This window comes from Alosa alosa, chromosome 19, assembly GCF_017589495.1.
Source record: "Alosa alosa isolate M-15738 ecotype Scorff River chromosome 19, AALO_Geno_1.1, whole genome shotgun sequence".
Lineage (NCBI taxonomy): Eukaryota > Metazoa > Chordata > Actinopteri > Clupeiformes > Clupeidae > Alosa > Alosa alosa.
Window position 1 is genome coordinate 2819760 of NC_063207.1, and position 21899 is coordinate 2841658.

Consider the following 21899-nt stretch of genomic DNA (forward strand, 5'->3'; position numbering starts at 1 on the left):
GAGCACCTTTATGATGTTTGATTTTACTGCTTGAATGATTAGAGATGTTTTTTGTCCTTGAAGTCTTTGAGCAAGTATTTTACCTATTTCTTACTGTTTCTCTGTACAAGCCAATAAGGTAAAATTGTGTACCTGACAAGTTTCGGCTACCTTGCCTCTGTAGCCTTCATCAGAGGTGTCACGTGATGTTGGTGTGACGTCGTCTGAGCTGTGTTATATGGAGTTTTCCATCCCACCTGATGTGGTGGGATGGCCGTGTACACCCTAAGGATCAGATTCCCCCTGAGAAAAAGTGTGATGTGATATACGAGATCCCTTGCCTAACATGCACACGAAAAAAGGAACACCAGAAAGAAGGTGAAAAGGAAACATCTGGAACGCTCATCCGTGCAACAAGAAGCAACAGCAACCAAGCAACACAAGAAAATCTGAAATCTGCCATTTCAGACCACTGCAAGAGGGAAAACCATCTTATGAACGGTTTGATATGAAATATCAAAATATTGGACGCAGCCAAGGTCATCAGAACGGAAAGCAACAAATTCCAACGATGGATCAAAGAGGCGGTTGAAATCAGGAAGCGGGCCCCAAAGACTGTGAACCGGGATGAAGGAGCCTAACAGCTATCCCACACCTGGGACACAGTCCTGCAGGGCTGCCCCCGGCTGTATGAAAAACCACCAGACAGCAGAGGGCGCCCCACTCCCCCCCTGGAGCACCCCAGGGGACACATATAACACAGCTCAGACGACGTCACACCAACATCACGTGACACCTCTGATGAAGGCTACAGAGGCAAGGTAGCCGAAACTTGTCAGGTACACAATTTCACCTTATTGGCTTGTACAGAGAAACAGTAAGCCTAATGAACCTCTTCAATATAAAAGTATTTTACCTGTTTTCTGTCCCATTTCATAATTTTTACTTTTCAATTGATATAGAGCAAATTGATGTTTTTTTTTGTTAGAAAGTGCATTTAGTTCCAATTTTACTTTAACCAGCTTTAACCAGAAAATGCAATATTTTAATGAAACATTTTTGAGATTTTTCCTTAGTCTCTGAGAAGGAACATTTTCATATCAAATCGATTGCCTACAGGTGATCTACATCTTATGATTATTGTTAGACAGTGTTTATCTCGGCATATAAAAGCCAACATATTTATATTAATTATATAGTAATTATATTAATTATTAATTAATCTCGAGTTTGAGCTACATGAGGAGGATTGTGCTCACGGAGTGCTCTGCTTGTTCAAAGGTTCTCTAAGCACGGTTGGGTAAAGTTACTTCTGTTGACGTTTCAAACAAAACAGAGAGCTTGCTCGCCCCTCCCTCCCGTGCAATTAAAACTGACATGAACGCGCATCTCGTTGGTGATTGGCTGGAACAGTTTGTTATATTTCATGGTCCAGACTGGATCAGGCTGTTTTTGTTGCAGTTTTTGGACTTTTTACCGCGCAGGGGACAGGCAGCTAGTGAACCATGAGGAGATGTTTGCTGTATGTGACCAAACAAAAAAAGCCTTGAAACCGCGTAAGACTTAGACAACCTCACAGCGTAATACATCGAGTAAATTCTCTTTCAGTTATGGACACATTGATATTAAGATCTAATTCAACAACGTTTTGTCCTCACCTACAGAAAACCAATATAACTGAGAAAGACACAAGTCCAAAATGCTTCACCAGAACAGTGCAGAACAGAAGAACAGCTAGTTAGCCAAATGAAGGAACCGCAGTTTCCTGCTATATTTATTTATTGAACATTATTTTCTCACATAAGAATGTGTGTGTGTGTGTGTGTGTGTGTGTGTGTGTCCGCGCACCTGTGACCTATTCCGTATGGACGACCTTGGAGGTGTCATTCTTTACACTCATCCCTTCAAAAAGGACATGTCAGGCATTCCACGGCATTCTGGAAAAAAAGGAATTATGGAACATGGAGTCAAAAACAGAACTCTCTCTCTAGCTCAGCTGTTACAAATAGTGGAACTTTTCCTAAAAGTATGTGTGTGTATGTTCAGAACTCAGCAGCTAGGCTCTAAGTCTAAATCTAGGGAACACATCACCCCAGTTCTGGCCAATCTACATTGGTTGCCAGTGAGTTTTAGGATAGATTTGAACCCCCTACTGTCAGGCTCGGCCCCTCAGATGCTCCAACCTGGGCCGTTTAGCTGCTCCGAAAGTAGACTTTCAAATAAGGGTGACCGATCTTTTGCAGTTAGAGCACCCAAGCTCTGGAACAGCCTCCCTTACAACATTAAAGAGGCCATATGCAATAATTTTAGCAAAAAGGACCTTAATTATGCAGGTTGAGAGTCGTTGTGATGGTTCTACAACACTTTTTGGGTCGTTTGGTGGGTGCTTCGTCTCCCCCTAGTGCTTCTCCGCGGAAAAACCGAATATGCAACTTTCTGGTCACGGACCGAAGAAATCCGGATGTAACTCGGTGGAAATATTCGAAAATGTAGTCAGATTGTAGTTTCTAAGAAGACTGCAAAACGGACTCAGACTTGGCTTTTTTTGCTGTTGAAATTGTAGGTAGCCTACTCTTGGGTGAACTTCGTTTTTGTAATGTGATTTGATAGTCTCTTGAACAATGTGTTTGCTCGACCGTTTTATTGTGAGCCCTATGTGTTTAGCTTGGTTTATTGATGGCTAGTGTAGCAACCGCAAATATTGTTTTTGTTAAAAATGTTGATTGTTTGTTCATGACAGTAGAAATGGTCAAATTACAAATAGTAGAATGGATTAGGAAAAGAAAGATTATAGAACAAGTTGAAAATATTTATTTTTGAAAAGTACTTTCTGACCTATGACCTCTGTGGGAACGTCAACTGTGCTTCACTCCTGCGCTATTCAGATGCATAGCTGATGGAGATCGGAGTGAGCACGATTTATTCACCTGTTGCCATTTTCATATATGTTCACAGGTAAGGGGCTTGAAACCATGTTAGAAGTCAATAGTAAGTAGATAACTAGATGAGATACAGATAAATACTCATGGTTGTTTTGGTTGTTGCTATATTTTGAGTTTAATGCGGGTGGGAAATGCACTGTGTTGACATGACTAAGTGAGATTAGACGGTAAGGAAGATGTTGTTAGCAGCATGTCCGCTAGCATGTAATATCTTCTAGAAGCAGGTATATGTACTACTATTGTGAGGTTTCACTCTTTTTCTTATGTTATTACCATTTCTGTTACAATTTGTATAAATGATTAATGATTAATTTATGTCCTGTATAGAAAATGTGAATAAGCTCGCGTGAGTTCGCTGCTAAGCATGCTATTCCAGTAGCCCACTATTAACGTTACTTGAAGCTACAACGGTAGCAACGTGGTGTGTGCTATAAGTGCCATATAGCTTACACTCGCACTACACGTGCAGGCCCACGCACACACAGACACGGTACACAATGATATTATGATGTTTGACTGCTTTCTGTATGTCTCGGATATGGGCATTAATAACTAGGCTACTGTAAGATGTTAGTGTAAATGATGCATCGTAACGCTATGCATTGTAAGGGGATGATTTAGATGACTGTACTGAACTTATCAGGTCTAGTACCTTTGTTCTACACACACAGGCACCCGTGTGCACTCATACATGTGCACGTGTGCGCACGCACACACACACACACAGTTTAATGACAGATATGCAGTTTAGTTTTGTGTTTGTAGGATTGCATATGTTATGATTGAGATGCATAGCTGATGGAGATTGGAGTGAGCACGATTTATTCACCTGTTGCCATTTTCATATATGTTCACAGAATAAAAGAAGTAAATGTGTTGCCGCCTCCTGTGAGTCATCCTTGGGGTAAAAGTGTAACACTAGCTCGCTAGCTAGTGGGGGTTTAGCGTAGCAGTCACTTGCTCCCGAAGCTGCAGGGGGAGCTATGTCGTGAAAAATGCGAGCTCAAATCAGGCGAAAACCCAGAAACAGCGAAGGAATAACCAGACCTGCATAGGGCTTCTTTAAAGGTGCTCTAAGCGATGTTGGATAACATGACTTCTGTTGACATTCAAACAAAAAACAGAGCTAGCTCGCTACTCCCTCCAGTTGCAATTGAAACTCTCTCTCTGCATCTCGTCTGTGATTGGCTGGAACAGATTGTTATGTTTTTAGGGCTGCTCGATTATGGCAAAATTATCGATCGATTATCGATTAACGATTATTCATGGGGGGGGGGGGGGGGGGGGCACATTAGCCTTATGTGTTATTTCCACAACCCTAGAAAAATATCACTAATAGGCAATAATAAGGAAAACAAGTGAAGTTAAATAAGTTGTAAGTTGCTGAAAAACATTCTAAATCCAAAACAAATCTTCTGGATATTTCAAACTGTGTATAACTTGTTCTACACCACAATTTGATGGCTACAGTCAAATAGCAAAGGATGTAACACCACTGGGTTTCCTTAGGGCTCCCAAAAACCTTGTGTATTTCATTGGAGTCATTACAAACAGCAGTTACACAATACAATATGTAATTGGTACTAATGAATTATCAACTCAAAAACACACACAATAAATAATATTCATAGGAAAATATGAATATTATTACAGACTCAAAATATGCACACGTCAGGCCTAAAGTCTTAAATTCTACTCAGCCTATTCAGCACATATAGCAGATGCATTACATTGTGATTACGTACTGTGTGGTGTGTGACATTCAGGCATTTTGGATTAAATCCAGTGACATGTTCGCTGATGATCTGATACAAATGCCCTTTTGGCATGTCTGCAGGCTTGCCTACATTACTGCTTTTATCTGCACTAGTTGGCTCTCTGTCGCAGCATATTAGCAGATTCTCTCTCTCTCTCCCTCTCTCATGTTTTCTCTCTCTCTAGTTATCTTTTCTCTCTCTCTCTCTCTCTCTCTCTCTCTCTCTCTCCCTACATGTTTTACTAGTTATCTTTTCTTGGCTCTGCTTCAGCTGCCACAGCAGTGCTGGTTGAAACCACTGGTTGATAGCTGGATAGCTAATATATATGTAAATCACGGTGGTCGGAGTGTTTAGTTTCCCAAGTGTTTTCTAAGTTTGCAACGTTAACCCTTTAGGCGCCAGAGGTTTTTTTTCGAAACGTTCGATTTTGACATCTTAATTTCAAAAGGCTATATCTTAAAAGTGATGAGATAGAGACTTTCTGTAAATTAGAGAAATATTAAGGATGACCCAAAGTTTATGTAGGGATTAAATGTCCCCATCTAATTAGCATATTATGACGTCATATGGCGTGGCGGCCATCTTGGATTATAGAATTTTCATGAAAAGTCGCATGTTTGAATGATAAAATTCAGCACTTCTTTCCCCCCAAAATGTCCCTCATCTTCTGTGTGCTATATTGCACAATACTGAATGCTCAGGTAAATAGTAAGTAGTAAACAAACTGTGTAAATCATTACTAATAAATGGCAGTAACAAACCGAATGAATGTAGCGGTAGGTTGGCCTTTTGCTGTAGAGATTTTCCATTTACTACATACAGTAGGCACTCTGAAGCCATGTATGGGGCACATATATATTATTCATATGACACACAAACACAAGTAGACAAGACCTGTTTAGTTCAAAAGCTCACTCGCCACGGCAAGGCACAGATCAGGAGTGAGATGACGAGACGAGAGACAATGTTAGTATTTTTTTTCTTCTTTTTGATGTTTTTGTTGATGTTTTTTTGGTTGTTTTTTTTAGCTGACAAAGACACATACATCACAAGGACATGAACTCACAAAAAAGAACACATAGTGTACACTACTAAATGGTCAGGGAAATAGATAGTAAATCAACAGTCTAAATCATTGCTAATAAATGGCAGACAAAAAAAAGAATTTATGTAGCAGGCCTTTTGCTGTAGAGATAATGACTCCCTATCCATCCAGGTGACATTTCTTGTAGTGTTTCAGGGTGTGGTACCTCTCATTGCAAGGCACAACACAAAGACCCACCCCACACTGCCTACACATGTATTTTGTCTGACGGCGGCCTTTAGGGCGGGTCCGATCAGAACAAACGACACAATCTGGCTTACCATCAGCCTGGCAGATAAAGTGGCGTTCAGTGAGTCTCTGTGGCATGTCTCCCAGTGAGGATGACTTTCGGCCTTTGTTGCTCTCTTTCCTGGAGAAGCCTTCCAGTAAAGCAGTGATGACATCCTGCACGAAGACTTTCAGGGGCTTGTGAGGAGCAGCAGTGCAGCGGCAATAAATGATGCAGGCATTCACCATGCTTACACTGAGAATGGCATTGAAAATCCTATTGTACCATTTCTTTGATCTATGGGGAAAGAGGTAGATCTTCATTCTCTTCATTCTTTCATTCTATTCATGAAAGAATAGTAGTCATCAACACAAACAGGCCTATTTATCTCCCTATAGCCACTATCAGTGTGTTTGGTCCTGATGCGCTTTCTGACACGTGTTGGAATGCAGTGAAGAGAGCATTGTGAGGCGCTTTGTATCATGCCACGCACAAGCTAGCATTTTCCCCTTCCTCATGAAGACTGGGTCATCTCACGGTAACTGTTCACGGGTGAAGCCCTTTGGCATCCCCTTCCTGTTACTGCTGACAGTCCCACACAAACCCGAATTATTACTTGCCAGCTCATCTGCTATGGCTGGCGAGGTGTAATAGCTGTCCATGTACACCTCATGCCCTTTCCCTGTGTACGGGGCCATCAGCTCACGGACAACAAGGTGTGTGGCACCGAAATCAGCATTAGGCCTATTTTGTCCGGTGTACATGGACCACTGTAGCACATAGCCTGACTTTGCTTCACTCAGAACAAATACTTTGTAACCATATTTGTCTGGTTTGTTTGGGTTATACATTTTGAGTGTGGATTTCCCTTTGAATGCAATGGTCATTTCATCCAGTGACAGCTGCTTAGATGGGCCATACACTGCTGAAAACCGGGGGATGACCAAATTAACTAGATGTACCGCATAGCGGTACAAAATATGACCGCCGCTCAGTCCTGTACAGCCGTTCCGCGAAAATAAATCACACTTCAATTTGTCTCCATATTTTACTCCATCCCCCACTCTTGAAACTTTTGTGTATGCTTGTTTGGCATGCCTGAGTGTGTGTGTGTGCGGCTGCACAGAAAGTAGCCTACTGGTGCTGAAAAGGTGAATAGATTGTAGAATAGCCAAAGAAGATGTAGCATTGTTATAAAACCTTTACCATCTCTAAACAATCACAAGTAGGGCAGTTCATCACAGTTCATCCATTGCAACTGGATTGATGAAAGGTCACTTACACCTGTAGGCTACATTGTATTTGGGAAAAGCAAAAAGGTATCAGCATAATGTTATTTATTTATTTATTTATTTATTTATAAACAAAAACATCTGTCAGTTCCGTGCCGTTTTCAACAGCTATCAAAATCAAAAGGTCCTTTTTGGATGGATGGATTTTTTGTGAATGTTTCTTCTTCTACATAAGATTTTAGTCATCTTTAGTTCATGTAATACTTTATTGTCAATGCACAAATTAAGTAACAGTAGTCTGAAACGTTATTGTTAATGCACAACTTAAGTAACAGTAGTCTGAAACGAAATGCTGTTTTACATCTAGTGGTGCAAATAACTGACATGTCCAAATGGGCCTTGATGAAATGCGTAAAGCTAGACTGTTCATACACATTTTAACGGGCCAAAGTTGAAGAGCTGTTGTCCGTTATTGTTCGTGCAAATATAGGCTGATTCATGTTCCCTTGCATTGTGTAACTGAGGTCCATGGCTAGTCTGGCTTTCACCAGACCAAACTCAATCTTTTAAGAAATCAAAAAATAAATAGCGGGCAGATCAGGCTGGGTTCACCAAGCCTAGTCCATAGGCACCCGATATTGTTCACGCTCTGGCTATTCTAAATGCAAAAATGCATCAGGGAGTTATGACAAAACTGTAACACACTAGATCCTAATAGAAAGCTGTTAGTTTCCCTAAGCTACAGGTAGGCTTATAAGGTAGGCCTATTTACAACATAAATTTTTAATAGGCTATGCTGGCGACACAAATAAAATCTCCTTTGGAAACCAATGGCTTACGCCTTACAGTATCAAGCGGACTTAAACTGCCATATCGTGGCGAAAAGTTGTAATAAAATTCACGCAGCTCCATGAGTCAAGGAAAGCGCGAATGAAGTAGCCACTTCTAAATGGGACCCACTACACAGTAGCTTAAGGTGTGTTGCTAAAGCAGCCATAATGAAATGAAGGCGTCATTGTCTGGATACTTCACACACACGTGCTTTTTAATTTCACAGACTACAACTACCAAGCTGGAATCAAAGCACATCGATTCCCCTCTCATACCCTGCACGCACTTAAAACAAAATAAACAGGCGTCTCAGTCTCACGCATGTATAGGCAAAACTGTATCAGACCGGTGTAACATTGGTAAATCTTCCATTGCACAGAATGATTTTTGTAGCACATGCAACAAATGACAGTCGAAAGATACAATTACAGTGCTGCTATCAATTTGCTTGGTATAACCGCATTTATAGTTTTCTACAAATGCAATCAATCAAATTGGCCTCCATCATCACTCAACCAACGCTAACGGTAACATTACCTAGGTCCTTATTGATATTATAAGATTAACGCATTCCTGCAGTAAAACCAAGCATGTCCGATAAACATCCTCAGATTTATTTCGGCTTCAAGAAGAAATGGGAATTACATTTCATGTGAACATCATCCTATCCTTATTAGACGTTATCTGCGGTAAACTATAGTCCTTGTAGGAAGCGTCCATTGTTATTCCAACCCACGTTTAACTTCCAACAAAATTACGTCTCACTGCAAAGATGCGCCATCTAGTGGACAAACGACTACTTATCGCCAATACTGGAAATGCAGCCATGATGATGATGATGATTATATATTTTGGCTTTCTTTTAATCCTACTGAATTTGTAATTATGTATCGTCCGTTCTAATACCGATGGTATGTGGGTGCCTGTGTGTGTGCATGTGTATATGTGTGCACCGCCATTTACAGGCCAATGAGTGTACAGTCACTAAATGTACACATAACCTAATTTTTTTAAGACCCCCCCCATGGATGAAATTCTACAAACTTGGCATACCGCCAGAGAATGCCAGGTCAATCATACAAATAAAATTTGGTGCAGTTCTGAACATCTTAACTGAAGACCGGGGCGATTAAAGCAGAATAATATTGCATTTTCATTTTTTACCGGGGGGGGTGCAAATCACAAATGAGTGATTATGGGCCAGATTGATGTGGGCCCTTGAGACCAACATACCATAAAAGATTCTTCATCCCTCGTGCCACGGTTCAGGTAGTTATTTAGGAAAAACTGCTTTTTTTTACGGTTCGGGGGGCACGGGGAGGACCCCAGGGACGAAACAACATTTTTCCGTAAAAGTCTAGTGGGGCTACATACCCACCAAATTTCATGTGTCCCGGTGGTTCGGTGTCCTGGGTATCGTTGACCAAAAATTCAGGAAGTAGATGACGGGGGGACTTTGACAATCCCTATATGACCGCTTCGCTAGCGGCGGCCATAATGATTGGGCGGATTTTGTCATAGCCTGGCTGACCCCTGTCAACATACTCCTCATTATTGCTGAAATGAAGGAAAGACAACATCTCAAATCTATTCCTGGACATCACCTTCCCAAATCCAGGTGTTTCTGTTGGCCAATATTCAGCCCAATAATCCTCCAACTCTGACTTCTCTACCAGACCCATACTCAAATGCAGAGAAAAGAAGGCTTTCATTTCACTGACAGTTACATCAGACCATTGATGAAATCTGGAGTGTGGCTGGAGTTGATGGGAGGCTAAAAACTGATGGGCATAGCGATTTGTCTCAATGACAAGTAAATTCCAGAAGTCAGAGAGAAAGAGTGATAGAAAATCTAGGGGCGAATTGGCATTGGAGAGTTCTCTTTCCCCCAGATAACCAATTGGCTGATCAAAAGACGTGATCCAACTTTGGTACTGCTCCTCATTGGCCAAGTACTCAAAGCCATCATCTTGCACTAAACTATGCATGGCTCCTCTGCCCCGTGTCACACCGCCTCTGCTCCTGCTGCGACCAGCACGGCCTGATCTGCCTCGCGACGCCGAAAGGAGAGAGAAGTTGCACAGCTTGAACTAGGGCCTACTGTCATTCTCATTGCGACTCCCCCTGCCTCCACGTTGCCCCCTAACTGTCCTATGAACACTTCGACCTCGTCTAACATCCCCAGTGGCATTAGACAAATGCTCCAACAACACGTTACTGTCGCCGCTATTGCGGAGAGGCACACGGTCAGAAGACAAAGAAGCTAGCTGGCTAGCGTAGCGCTGTAAAAAGACTGGACCCCCACATAACTTACAGCCTCGTTTCCCACATCACTAACACGCCTGCTAACTTCCCGATGAACACTATGACCCAGTGAAACATTGTTCCCAGCACTGACATTGGGCAAAGGACCATCTACATTGGGCAAAGGATTCATTTGTGCTTGGTGTAGGTCTAAACTTTGTCCAGCTGCACCATTGCAAGGCAGGGACGCATCTAAAGCGTGGCGAGTAAACGAATCATCCGTCATTTTCTAAAGGCAGATATTCTCCTTCAGAATCAGGGTCAGCGAATAGAAAACCCAACACTTCATTGCGGGTAAACTTTTCTGATGCCATTACACGATAATGTAATGCAAATACTCTGACGTTGACAATACCGCTCTGATTCGAACTGATTCAATGCGCTCTAGAGGGAAGATTTTGTATAGAAGCATGACGTTTTATCGACTCGGTGATGACGTATGACATGTCTGCCATCTAGTGGAGTGGAGTTTGAACGAATTATGACACCCTATTTGACAAAATCGGCCGTTTTATTCAGTGCCGCATCTTGTCGACAAAAGTCGACCGTGGCGCCTAGAGGGTTAAATGTAGGCTAACCGAGAGACTTCTCCCGTGGGTCTTTGAAAATACGTTTCATAATCTGTAGACAAGTTGTAACGTGCTGATTTCAAAAATGTGTGTGTGTGTGTGTGTGTGTACCTGCAGTCTCCACCACGTGGACGACCTTGGTGGTGTCGTTCTTGACGGCGTAGGTGTAGTAGAACCAGCAGTCGTTGGCGTCGCGCTCCTTGCAGTGGGAGATGAAGGGCTCGGCCCCAGGCTGTGGGAGGTCATCACGGCTCTTCACCATCTCCAGGTGGAAATACATGCAGTCACGCTCACACGTCTCCTTCTCACCAGTACCGAAGGCACGACACTGCACACACTCCCTACACACACACACACACACACACACACACAAACACACACAGTAATTATACTGCTGAACACAATAACACAGATACACTGTTGACACGGTTGTGCATGACTGGTTTGGTTTCAGATAAGAGAGTAAGACAGTGAGGGGGAATTATGCAGACATCCACACCAGGAGAGGGTGTCTACATGGCAAGGCACAAAGTAACAACGCCTTGAATGCGTTAATGTATGTGCGTGTGTGAGAGTGTGTGTGTCTGTGAGACAGTGAGTGTGTCTGTGCAGATGTGAGTATATGATGAGTATATGAGAGAGAGAGAGAGACACTCACTTGTGCTCTGTACACACTCCTGGACAGGTTGGACACACTTCACAGGTGGCTCCTTGGAACTTGGGGTCAGTGCACTTACACACTCCGCACTCGCAGGTGCCGCGGCCGTTACAGATCTGCTTGTTCTTGGCCAGACAGGTGGAGGTGTCCAGAGAGCAGTCGCAAGCGCTGCCCACGTAGTAAGCGTCACAGATACAGACGCGGCACTCACAGCGCCCATGGCCTGCAGACAGAAGTAGAGTTAAACACACACACACACACACACACACAGGTCATATAATTAGAATATCATGATAAAGTTGATTTATTTCAGTAATTCCATTCAAAAAGTGAAACTTGTACAATATATACATTCATTCCACATAGACTGATATATTTCAAGTGTTTATTTCTTTTAATTTTGATGATTATAACTGACAACTAATGAAAACCCCAAATTCAGTATCTCAGAAAATTAGAATATTGTGAAAAAGTTCAATATTGAAGACATCTGGTGCCACACTCTAATCAGCTAATTAAAGCGATGGTTCGGAGTAATTTCTCCCTAGGGTCCTTTGCACCATGACCCCGAGCCAAACACCCTCCCAGAACGTGTTTTCCCTTGGTCGAACCCTGGTCGAGTAGCGCTGTCAGAAATGAATGACTTTCTCCAGGCGTAATGGAACCTACTTTTATCTCGTAAATTATCCCACTAATAATGCCCTGAATGGTACGAAACTTCTACAGTAATACAACTATGCTCTTTACTCATAAAACGAGGCATTGGAAAGTTTGTAAGTACACCAGGAGTTTATTTAAATAACACTTGCCTGATGGATGCTATTAACTCAAAACGCCTGCAAAGTACAAGAGACAGCGTCAGCCGCGTCTCGCCTGGGCTAAAGACAAAAAGGACTGGACTGCTGCTGAGTGGTCCAAAGTTTTGTTCTCTGATGAAAGTAAATTTTGCATTTCCTTTGGAAATCAAGGTCCCAGAGTCTGGAGGAAGAGAGGAGAGGCACAGAATCCACGTCGCTTGAAGTCCTGTGTAAAGTTTCCACAGTCAGTGATGGTTTGGGGTGCCATGTCATCTGCTGGTGATGGTCCACAGTGTTTTCTGAGGTCCAAGGTCAACGCAGCCGTCTACCAGGAAGTTTTAGAGAACTCATTGGCATTTCTCAAAAGTCAAGGATTCGTGCTTGGTAGAACGAGTCCTGCCGAGTCAAATCCTTCAAAGACGAGGCAAGGCTTCTACTTAGCATACGGAAAACACACAATGGAACAGACTAGCGAGTGTGCAGGAAGCTACAAGTGCAAATCATGTGCGCACAGGATTGTGGGTGTTACAAACACGCAGAGGATACACGCATGCATCCTCGAAAATCTTAGAACGAAGGACTCAGTACTTGATAGTATTTTAAAGCACCCTTGACATTGGAACAGTGCTTGGCGAGATTTGATAACGTAACATCCTTGAAAGAGCGGCTTTGAAGGACCCATCCTTGACTTTGAGAAACGGTCCATGCTTCCTGCTGCTGACCAACTTTATGGAGATGAAGATTTCATTTTCCAACAGGACTTGGCACCTGCACACAGTGCCAAAGCTACCAGTACCTGGTTTAAGGACCATGGTATCCCTGTTCTTAATTGGCCAGCAAACTCGCCTGACCTTAAAGGGGTGATAGAATTACAAGAACGACAACATGACAAACGCATTCATTTTTGATTATTGTACTCTACTCCATGGTACTATGTAAATTGCCCCTTGGGGATATATAAAGTGTGTGTGTCTGTCTGTGAATTGAATTGACACAAATGAGAGTAGGCTTAGTAATATTTTTGTTGACCTCGTTTCACTTCAGCTATAGCCTACAAACTGCACAGAGCTCCTGCCCAGCTAACTGGACGTCCCGTAGTTGGATCACATACTAAATGGAAAGAAGGTACAAATCTCGATAATCAGATGACTTAATCAGCAGGATAGTAGTTACAAGAGTACATTAGACCTACTGACACAAATGTAATATTTTCATTGACGTGAGCAGTAGGCTACTCGTTTCACTTCAGCCATATAGCCTACAAACTGCACAGAGCTCCTGCCCAGCTAACTGGACATCCTGTTGTAAGATCGCATATTACCACTACAAAAATGTATGTTATTCTTAATCAGATGACCTATTCAGCAGGAGAATATACTTACTGACTAAAACGAGTTCTTTCCTTGCAAGCAGCACTCCTTTCACTAACGTTACAGTACGGCCTGAACTGCCCACGACTGGCTACGAACTTTTCAGCTAACTGGACATCTTGACAAAAATTGCACGAGGGTAGAAGTTGTAAACCATTTGTTTGTGTGCAAATTAATAACTTATGTTGCTTACAATGCTAAATACAAAGTTTAGCTTAGTCTACGACACTAAGGTGCGAGTATTACACTAGTATTACAGCTAACGGGGCTACGTGTGGCAAAATCAAATAAATGACAAAACTTACCACTCTGAAATAGTAATTTCCAATCTATGGGCGACTGGTTGCTCCTCTATATCAGATTTTTCCTCTGATTCAGGCTCAAATATGCTGTTCAACTAGCCTGGCGGGCCATCCTATATTATTGAAATGTATAGTCTGGAATCGACCCATTCACCTCGCTTAATCCAAGGGGCGGGCAGAGAATTGTCTTTCAAACTGCCTAGGCATGCAATAGGCCAGCGCTACGACCATAACCGTATCCGATTGGCAAAGCGGCAAATACATCCTTCTTGAAAGGAATGACTTAAGTGCATTGTGTTGCTCAACTTTCAAAGAAAAGCACAAGTCCAACTCCTCCAAAGTTGACGCCAACGCCGATTCAAACAACCGCTCTTCGTTCGCCATAGCCACCTTCCTCGTTGTTCACTGTCGCAGGACTGTCATCATCCTGTTAAGCCCGCCTTAAGACTCTAACAAAATAGAGCACTGTGATTGGATGACGTCCACGGCGTCAGCCAATAGAAATCCCTATGGTTTGCTACTAGACGTACAGGCTGAGCAAATTAATTTGCCGCCGCTAGGGTGCGTCTAGATTTCTAGGCTACTGTTCAACACCTATGTCTCCATAGTATCTCCATATATCTGTTTCAGTGAGTGCTCAGTGCTGTTGGCCATATTGGCGTCTTTGCTCTGGAGCTTCGCTCGTTGTAAACCAACCAATCAGCACGCAGTTCATCTAAATATTCATGAGCATACCATAAAAGGGAGAAAACCTTTTGTTTCATTCTAGGGCCTATTTCCTAGGCTTGCCTTAGGGCGCATAGAATAGCACACAGGCCATTTTCAGCCCAACCAATGTTACATACTCTATTCGGAGAACTTAAGGAACAGTGTGAAATACCCTATATAATCCTTATTTCACCCCTTTAACCCCATAGAAAGTCTAGAGGAAGATCCAACAATGCAGAAGAGCTGAAGGCCACTATCAGAGCAAGCTGGGCTCTCATAACACCTGAGTAGTGCCACAGACTGATCGACTCCATGCCACGCCGGATTGCTGCAGTAATTCAGGCAAAAGGAGCCCCAAATAAGTGTTGAGTGCTGACCATGCTCAAACTTTTCATGTTCATACTTTTCAGTTGGCCAACACTTCTAAAAAAACTTTTTTTGTATTGGTCTTAAGTAATATTCTAATTTTCTGAGATACTGAATTTGGGATTTTCATTAGTTGGGATTTTCATTAGTTGTCAGTTATAAACATAAAATTTAAACACAAAATAAACTTTTGAAATATATCAGTCCGTGTGTAATGAATGAATATAATATACAAGTTTTACTTTTTGAATGGAATTACTGACATAAATCAACTTTTTGATGATATTCTAATTATATGATCAGCACCTGTATACACGCAGGCACGCACGCACACACACACACACACAATATGACATAATAATGAATAATTTTCACACTTTCAAACACACATCTAAACAGAAGCGTTCACGCTTAAACACAGGCATACACACACACACACACACACGTACATATGCATGCTAGCCTCCAGAGCTTGCTGTCTGAGTGGGCACAGGCGCAGTTAGACGCACTTGCAAACACACACTAACACACTGACCTCCGCAGAGCTTGTTGTTGGAGCGGTCACAGTACACACACTCACACACACTGACCTCCGCAGAGCTTGTTGGAGCGGTCGCAGTACACACACACACACACAATCACCTCCGCAGAGCTTGTTGTTGGAGCGGTCGCAGTACACACACTAACACACACTGACCTCCACAGAGCTTGTTGGAGCGGGTCACAGTACACACACGCACACTGACCTCCGCAGAGCTTGTTGTTGGAGCGGTCGCAGTACACACACTAACACACACTAACACACACTGACCTCCGCAGAGCTTGTTGTTGGAGCGGTCGCAGTTGAAGTTGTCACACTCGCAGTATTTGCCGCTGTAGCGTTCCTCGGGGTTCTCCCTCTTCTTGCACTTTCGCCGTGCATACACACAGTCTCCGTTGTTGCTGCAGATGTCCGTTCCGTCGCCCATGCGGCAGCTGGCGTCCAGGTCCTCTGTCCGCACCTCGTCTATGCTGCACTCACACTTCTGACCAATGCGCCCCTCATTACAGCTGAGACACACACACACAGACAGGTGAGTTACGCCACTTTGTCTGGAATTTTTTTTTTAAATTACCCTGCTGAAAAAAACAGCCTGACCAGCTAAAGGTAATATTATAATTTAATCTACAGTAATATTCTTTAAGATGGAATTACTCGCTATGCATGAGCGTTATTTTCATTGCGTTCTACCTCGCTGTCAATAGCCATCGATAGCCTTTTGGACTGCATCAGGCTAAGTTAACGTTAAGTAACCTTGACCAGAGACGGTTGATAAAGTGTTCTAAAGGATCGTTTCCTTGACGTTAACTCAACATTCTTTGGGCTGGCTGAGACTGGACTGCATGGATCTGTGAAGTCAGTCGCTGGCATGATGAACCGCTGGCATGATGAACTGCTACTGCCTGCTGAGGTGGACTTCCAGCGCCTGGCTGAGGATCCCTTGGCTCTGGGGCCTTGCCTATGCCTTGCCTTGCCTACAGTATGTCCGCCAAGATGGGCTTTCATGCTGGCTGCCACCGTATGGATGTGCAGGAATTCACACTGTGAACGGTAGTGGACCTGTCACTGCAGAGGTTCAACGAGCTGCTGATCAGCGGGATAGTGGATAGGGATCTGAGCTGTGCTTTGGGAGCCCCGAAGACAGCCTGGCGTGACCCTATGGCGTTGCCCGTGGGCTCTGTTCAAAATGCATCATGCTACAGCCGGTTGGACAACCCCAACATGCGACTGTCTGCTGTTCAATGCCAAGAGTCCCCATTGCCCATGCACTTATTAGGCTACTGTTGTCTCTGTCTACGTCCTTGTGTAAAGGGTGTGTGTGTGTGTGGCCTGTTGTGTTATAAATGTGTTTTTGTTTGTTATGTGTTTATTTACAGTATGTATGTTTTATGTACAATGGTTGCCTAGTTACTGGTACGCTGGTGTCCTTCACCGCTCCGTCTGGCATGGTGTTTTTGTGTGAAGCGCTAGTTTGCACTCTGTGGGATATATATAAACATGTCTTGACTTGACAGTACACTCTCTCTCTCACACCAACCTCAAGTTTCTTTAAAACTCTACCACAAAACCATCCACTTTTTCTTGAGAACTTTAAACCATCCAATCAGAACACATGGACCTGGTCATGTGGTTGCCCTGCCATATTGCTCAACAAGTTGAGCAAAAAAAAGTGTATCTAAATTATCTATGTACCTAAAATGACATTTTACCGTGACTCGAAGAGCTGTAAACAGCGTTGTAAGGCTGCGTGTACACATCCGCTTGGAGCTCCAGTGGAATTTTAATTTTATGACGAGAATTCTCGGTCTAACCATTCATGTGCCGTTGAAACGGCGTAAATAGGCGGCCCATCATGCCAGCATTATAACTACGAGCGTGGTAAACAAAATCGGATATTTCAGGCAGTAAATGCTCCTGTTAAGAACCAAACCAGATTTTGTTCAAATCTACACACCTATGGCTACTGAAAAATGTAGGGCTATATTTTAACGGTCTGAAACGGATGTGTCTTTGCACAAAACGCAAGTCACTTTGTGGGCGGATCTTGGGCGCTGATGCTATTTTACCGGCGGGATATTTGATTGTTGCGCCAGGCGCAAATCTAAAATGGGGTGGTCTGAAGTAGCTACATTAATCATGGGTGTGGTTTGGGCGTAACGTGCAATAAACCAATCAGGGCGTCATCTCACATTCCCTTTAACAGGCACGCTTGTTCCATAGCTGATTGCTATTATGGTATTGATTTTTCCTCTCGACAAAATATAATACAGAATTGTCACAAAGACATACTTTCCGATGTTTTGGGATCACTCTCACTGAATCACGAGATTATGAATGCATGGTGATATTTTTGCTATGTACAATGTAATCTAACATTACCTCTCTATAGACAATGCATATCTTCTGTCAGTTAATCTCTTCTCTCCGTGCTGCGCTGGGGCATTTGGGTTAAATGGCATCGGCATGCAATTCAACATCCGTCTCCTTAAGTCATCTAATATTTCCTAATTTATGTCATCAACACATCCGTGATTAAGTGAAAATGTATGCAGCTAGATTTCACATCTTAATGGACACCACACTGATTTCCCTCGAGTGGTAATATTTTTCTTTGAAATTATGTATGGTTTACCGAAATGGGAACTATGTTGTATAGATGAGTGGAGCAAAGTGTGCGTTAAGCAACTGAAGTGACCTGTGAGAAACAGTTTCCAAGTTGACCTAACTTTCAACTCTGCACAGTATATCCCATTAACTGCATGACAGTAGGCTATTTACAATATTTTCTGTTAAGTAGAGTTTGTAAACACTTTATCATCAACAATGCACGCACAACATTAGTTTGAGCAGGAGAGAGAATGAATGGGTGCAGCAACTACAGAAATTGTAGCCATACTTGCTGCTTTCTTGTACTATTTGCTGGTTAACAGCTCATAAAAGCTGATTTAAGCTAATTCACTAACTCAAGACTTTAAGGCCATCATGGATATAAAATGTTTTTTGAAAATAACGAAAGGATGGAGGGAACATAAAGCTTGGAGTTATTTCAGATGGGCTACAACAAGGTAGGCAAAATTCTGGTGCTTAAAACCTTAAGCGCGGCTGGAATAATGCTTAGGCTGATGTTAAAAGCGCCAGCGATGTTTAAAGCCATACATAACGGTAAATTGGAACAAAACTAAAGGTAACTTTGGCCTTTATAGGGCTGTATAAAGTTGTCCAAATTAAGGCGAGACACTACAGGTGAATAGGGTAACATTTTTAACAAGCAGATATCACTATGAAACTTCCCCAGTTGATTACTTACATTAATATGAGAAAAAAATGTATTACAAGTTTGCTGTAATTTAATGTTTACATTTGCAAATTAGGCATTATCTAATTAAATATGCGCTAATTTGCATACATTTTAAGGCACGAAACCTGAGCATTGGATACAGCTAGGTTCAAAATGATGTTTTCATTGTGTTCAGATATTAGATGGGGAAACATTTACAGAGGGATTAATGAATATCTACTTTTGTTATCCTGTAAATCAGAAAATTATGTCACTAGCCCTAAAAAATCGATTTTTTCCATGTTTTTTTAGGCATAAAATGTCATGTAAGTCAGGCTAGGAATAATATATCAACAAACCCCTCTGTAGAAATCTTCGACATATAGTTAGGCATAAGTCTAGAAAGTTTGGTGTATGTACGTGCTTCTGAAGTGGAGTTTTTGAGCTCAGAGTGTGAGAGAAAACTCATTTTGAGAAAACAGCCTTGAAAAGACAGCCAATGAGATTCCGTTCTCAGCCTAGACTTCGCCTTTGAACTTTCAAGCGATTGGTTGCTGATACAAAGGAAGTGTCCATATATGGATCACATAGCGTGATACAGGAAAAACAGAGCTTTCCAACGGTAGTACACATGATATGTTTTGGACCCGCGGTCGCAGGAGTGCATGCAAGGTTAGAATGCTAACTTTTGCTGAATTTAGGAGAAATATACGAAGCTTTGAGTAGACACAATATAATGAAATAAACACCTAAATGTGTAAATCGGACTTTTTGTGTAGTAGTGTGTGATAGAATACATGCTAAGGTAACATACTAGCTCAAAATCTCGAAATTGACCAGTGCATGAAAAAGCGATGTTTTCATCTGCCGTGTCTCGCCTTAATAGGTCATAATTAGAAGCGTTGTTGTTGTAAATATATTGCATGTAGATGTTGTAGGCTACTAATTTTTTAGGTCACCAATGCACGAACAAAACCGGAAATGGACAAATATGATCACGGGGGTGTCTGTAGATTGGTGTGCAACACATTCCATGAGCCCTCAAAATAGCATCTGCATTTTGCGCCACAGACTTTTAGACCAGGGAGTTCCTGGCGGAATTGTTTTCTGAAACTGCAAAAAATCAACAGTGAGCGTTTCTTGAACACGCCCAGTCTTTTAATTGAACCTCCCGGTGGGCACAATGTCAATTCCCCTAATTAACAGGCGCATTCCCTGTGGAGGGAAAATTTCCATATGCGCTGACTGCAAAATAGGAAAGACAAAAGTGCGAGTATACAAAGTCAATTCCGCTGGGACGCACGATAGAGCCCCTAATGTTCATTTAGCAAATGTTATTTTGAAGTGTTAAAAAACATTGTCGTTTTAGAATTTCCGAACAAAAGTGGTGATAATTGGGGGCGTTACGATATCTATGTATGAACTAAAGCCACACAATGACAAATCCATCCTTTCACCCAATAAATATGGACATAATAAGGGAGCCCAGGAACATGTGTACAATAAATATGGACATAATAAGTGAGCCCAGGAACATGTGTGCGATAAACGCCAACTCAGTCAGATTACTGTGTACCGTATGTCCTCGTAGACATAGTTGTGTGTCTCAGTATAAGCACACATTTGTGGTGTGTGTGTGTGTGTGTGTGTGTGTGTGTGTGTGCCAACAATGTAGGTGTTCTACAATGTCTGCGTTTTCTGATTGAAATGCTACCAGGCCTGATATTATAATCATTGATGAGCACGATAGGGATGTGTTCATCCTGGAAGGAGGCTGCTGTTTTGATTCATGTCTAGAGGGGGCTTACTTAACAAAACTAGTAAAATATCACCCTATTGTACAGCAAATAACTGGCCTTGGCTACAAATGTCAATATCTGGTGCCTATTTTCGGCAGCCTGGACCACGTGCATAGTCTTGTCATTAGGGGTCTCAGGATAGTTGGCTTTACAAAAGCAAGGGCAAAGCAAATTGCCAAATACTGCTCAATATCCTCCATTATTGGAAGTCACCATATATGGAGAAGAAGGTGTTGTGTGTATCCATAAATCTGCTGTTTGAGATAGTCATCAGACCCACATTGGTAGATCATGCCATAGCAATGTTCTGTATCTGTAACATTTATGTCCTTATATACATTTATTATGAATTGTAGTTGTGTGTGTGTGTGTGTGCGCCTACCGGCAAGTCCCACACTTGAAGGTGCCGTTTCCGAAGTGGCAGATTTGGCTGTTGTTGATGCCGGTCTTGTGGCAGTCACACTCGCAGATGAAGTTGAGCTGCACCTCCACCTCCTCAGTGAAGCCCTGCATCTTAATCCTCACCGTCTCCGTCTTACTGGACGGGCAACCCTTAGACGTGATGGCCACATCAAACGTCACCTGCAGGGACAGACACGGTCAGAGACACGAGTGTGTGTGTGTGTGTGTGAGAGAGAGAGTGAGAGTGCGTCCCACCTCGTCTCCGATGGAGATGTTGGAGCACTTGCGTCCGTCCTCCCCGGTCCGGCTCACTCCGTTCTTGCAGTGGGAGACGTAGGAGATGGACACGCCCTCAGGAAGCTTATTGTTCTCCAGGATCACCTCAGACGACAGGGACTGGGGGGGGTCCACAGCATGTCTGACCTTCAGCCGGAACTTCTGAGCCTCTCCTGAAACCACACAACCAATGGGGGAAGTGTTACATCTGAGTGTGTGTGTGTGTGTGTATATCCGTATATCTGTGAAGAGGTTATATTATGTCAGAGGAATGTGACCTTCCAGATTAATTTGGCTGCTTTTCTTTACAATCCCCAAGGACATATTGGTCAGCATAGACTGCAGGGTTTTTAATAGAGTTTTTTGGTCTAGGTTGCCACCTGCAGAGATGACTGTCAAGTCACAATAAGCAATTGTCACAATCAGGGTAGGAATTTCACGATGGCCATAGCCGTCGTTGCCCCCTGCGTTGGCCG

At 42.7% G+C, this 21899-nt stretch overlaps 1 protein-coding gene across 1 annotated transcript in view; it reads right to left on the bottom strand.

The window, feature by feature from the left end:
- Positions 1-1726: 1726 nt before the first annotated feature.
- LOC125312292 (integrin beta-1-like) overlaps positions 1727-21899 on the bottom strand; it is a 43419-nt gene continuing 23246 nt past the window's right edge. Inside the window, exons 11-16 of the mRNA XM_048270748.1 lie at positions 21403-21596; positions 21128-21327; positions 15940-16178; positions 11586-11808; positions 11039-11268; positions 1727-1916 (exon numbers count right to left, since the gene is read on the bottom strand). Of these exons, the coding sequence (XP_048126705.1) occupies positions 1876-1916; positions 11039-11268; positions 11586-11808; positions 15940-16178; positions 21128-21327; positions 21403-21596 (1127 nt within the window). The 3' untranslated portion in view covers positions 1727-1875. The remainder of the gene's footprint in view (positions 1917-11038; positions 11269-11585; positions 11809-15939; positions 16179-21127; positions 21328-21402; positions 21597-21899) is intronic.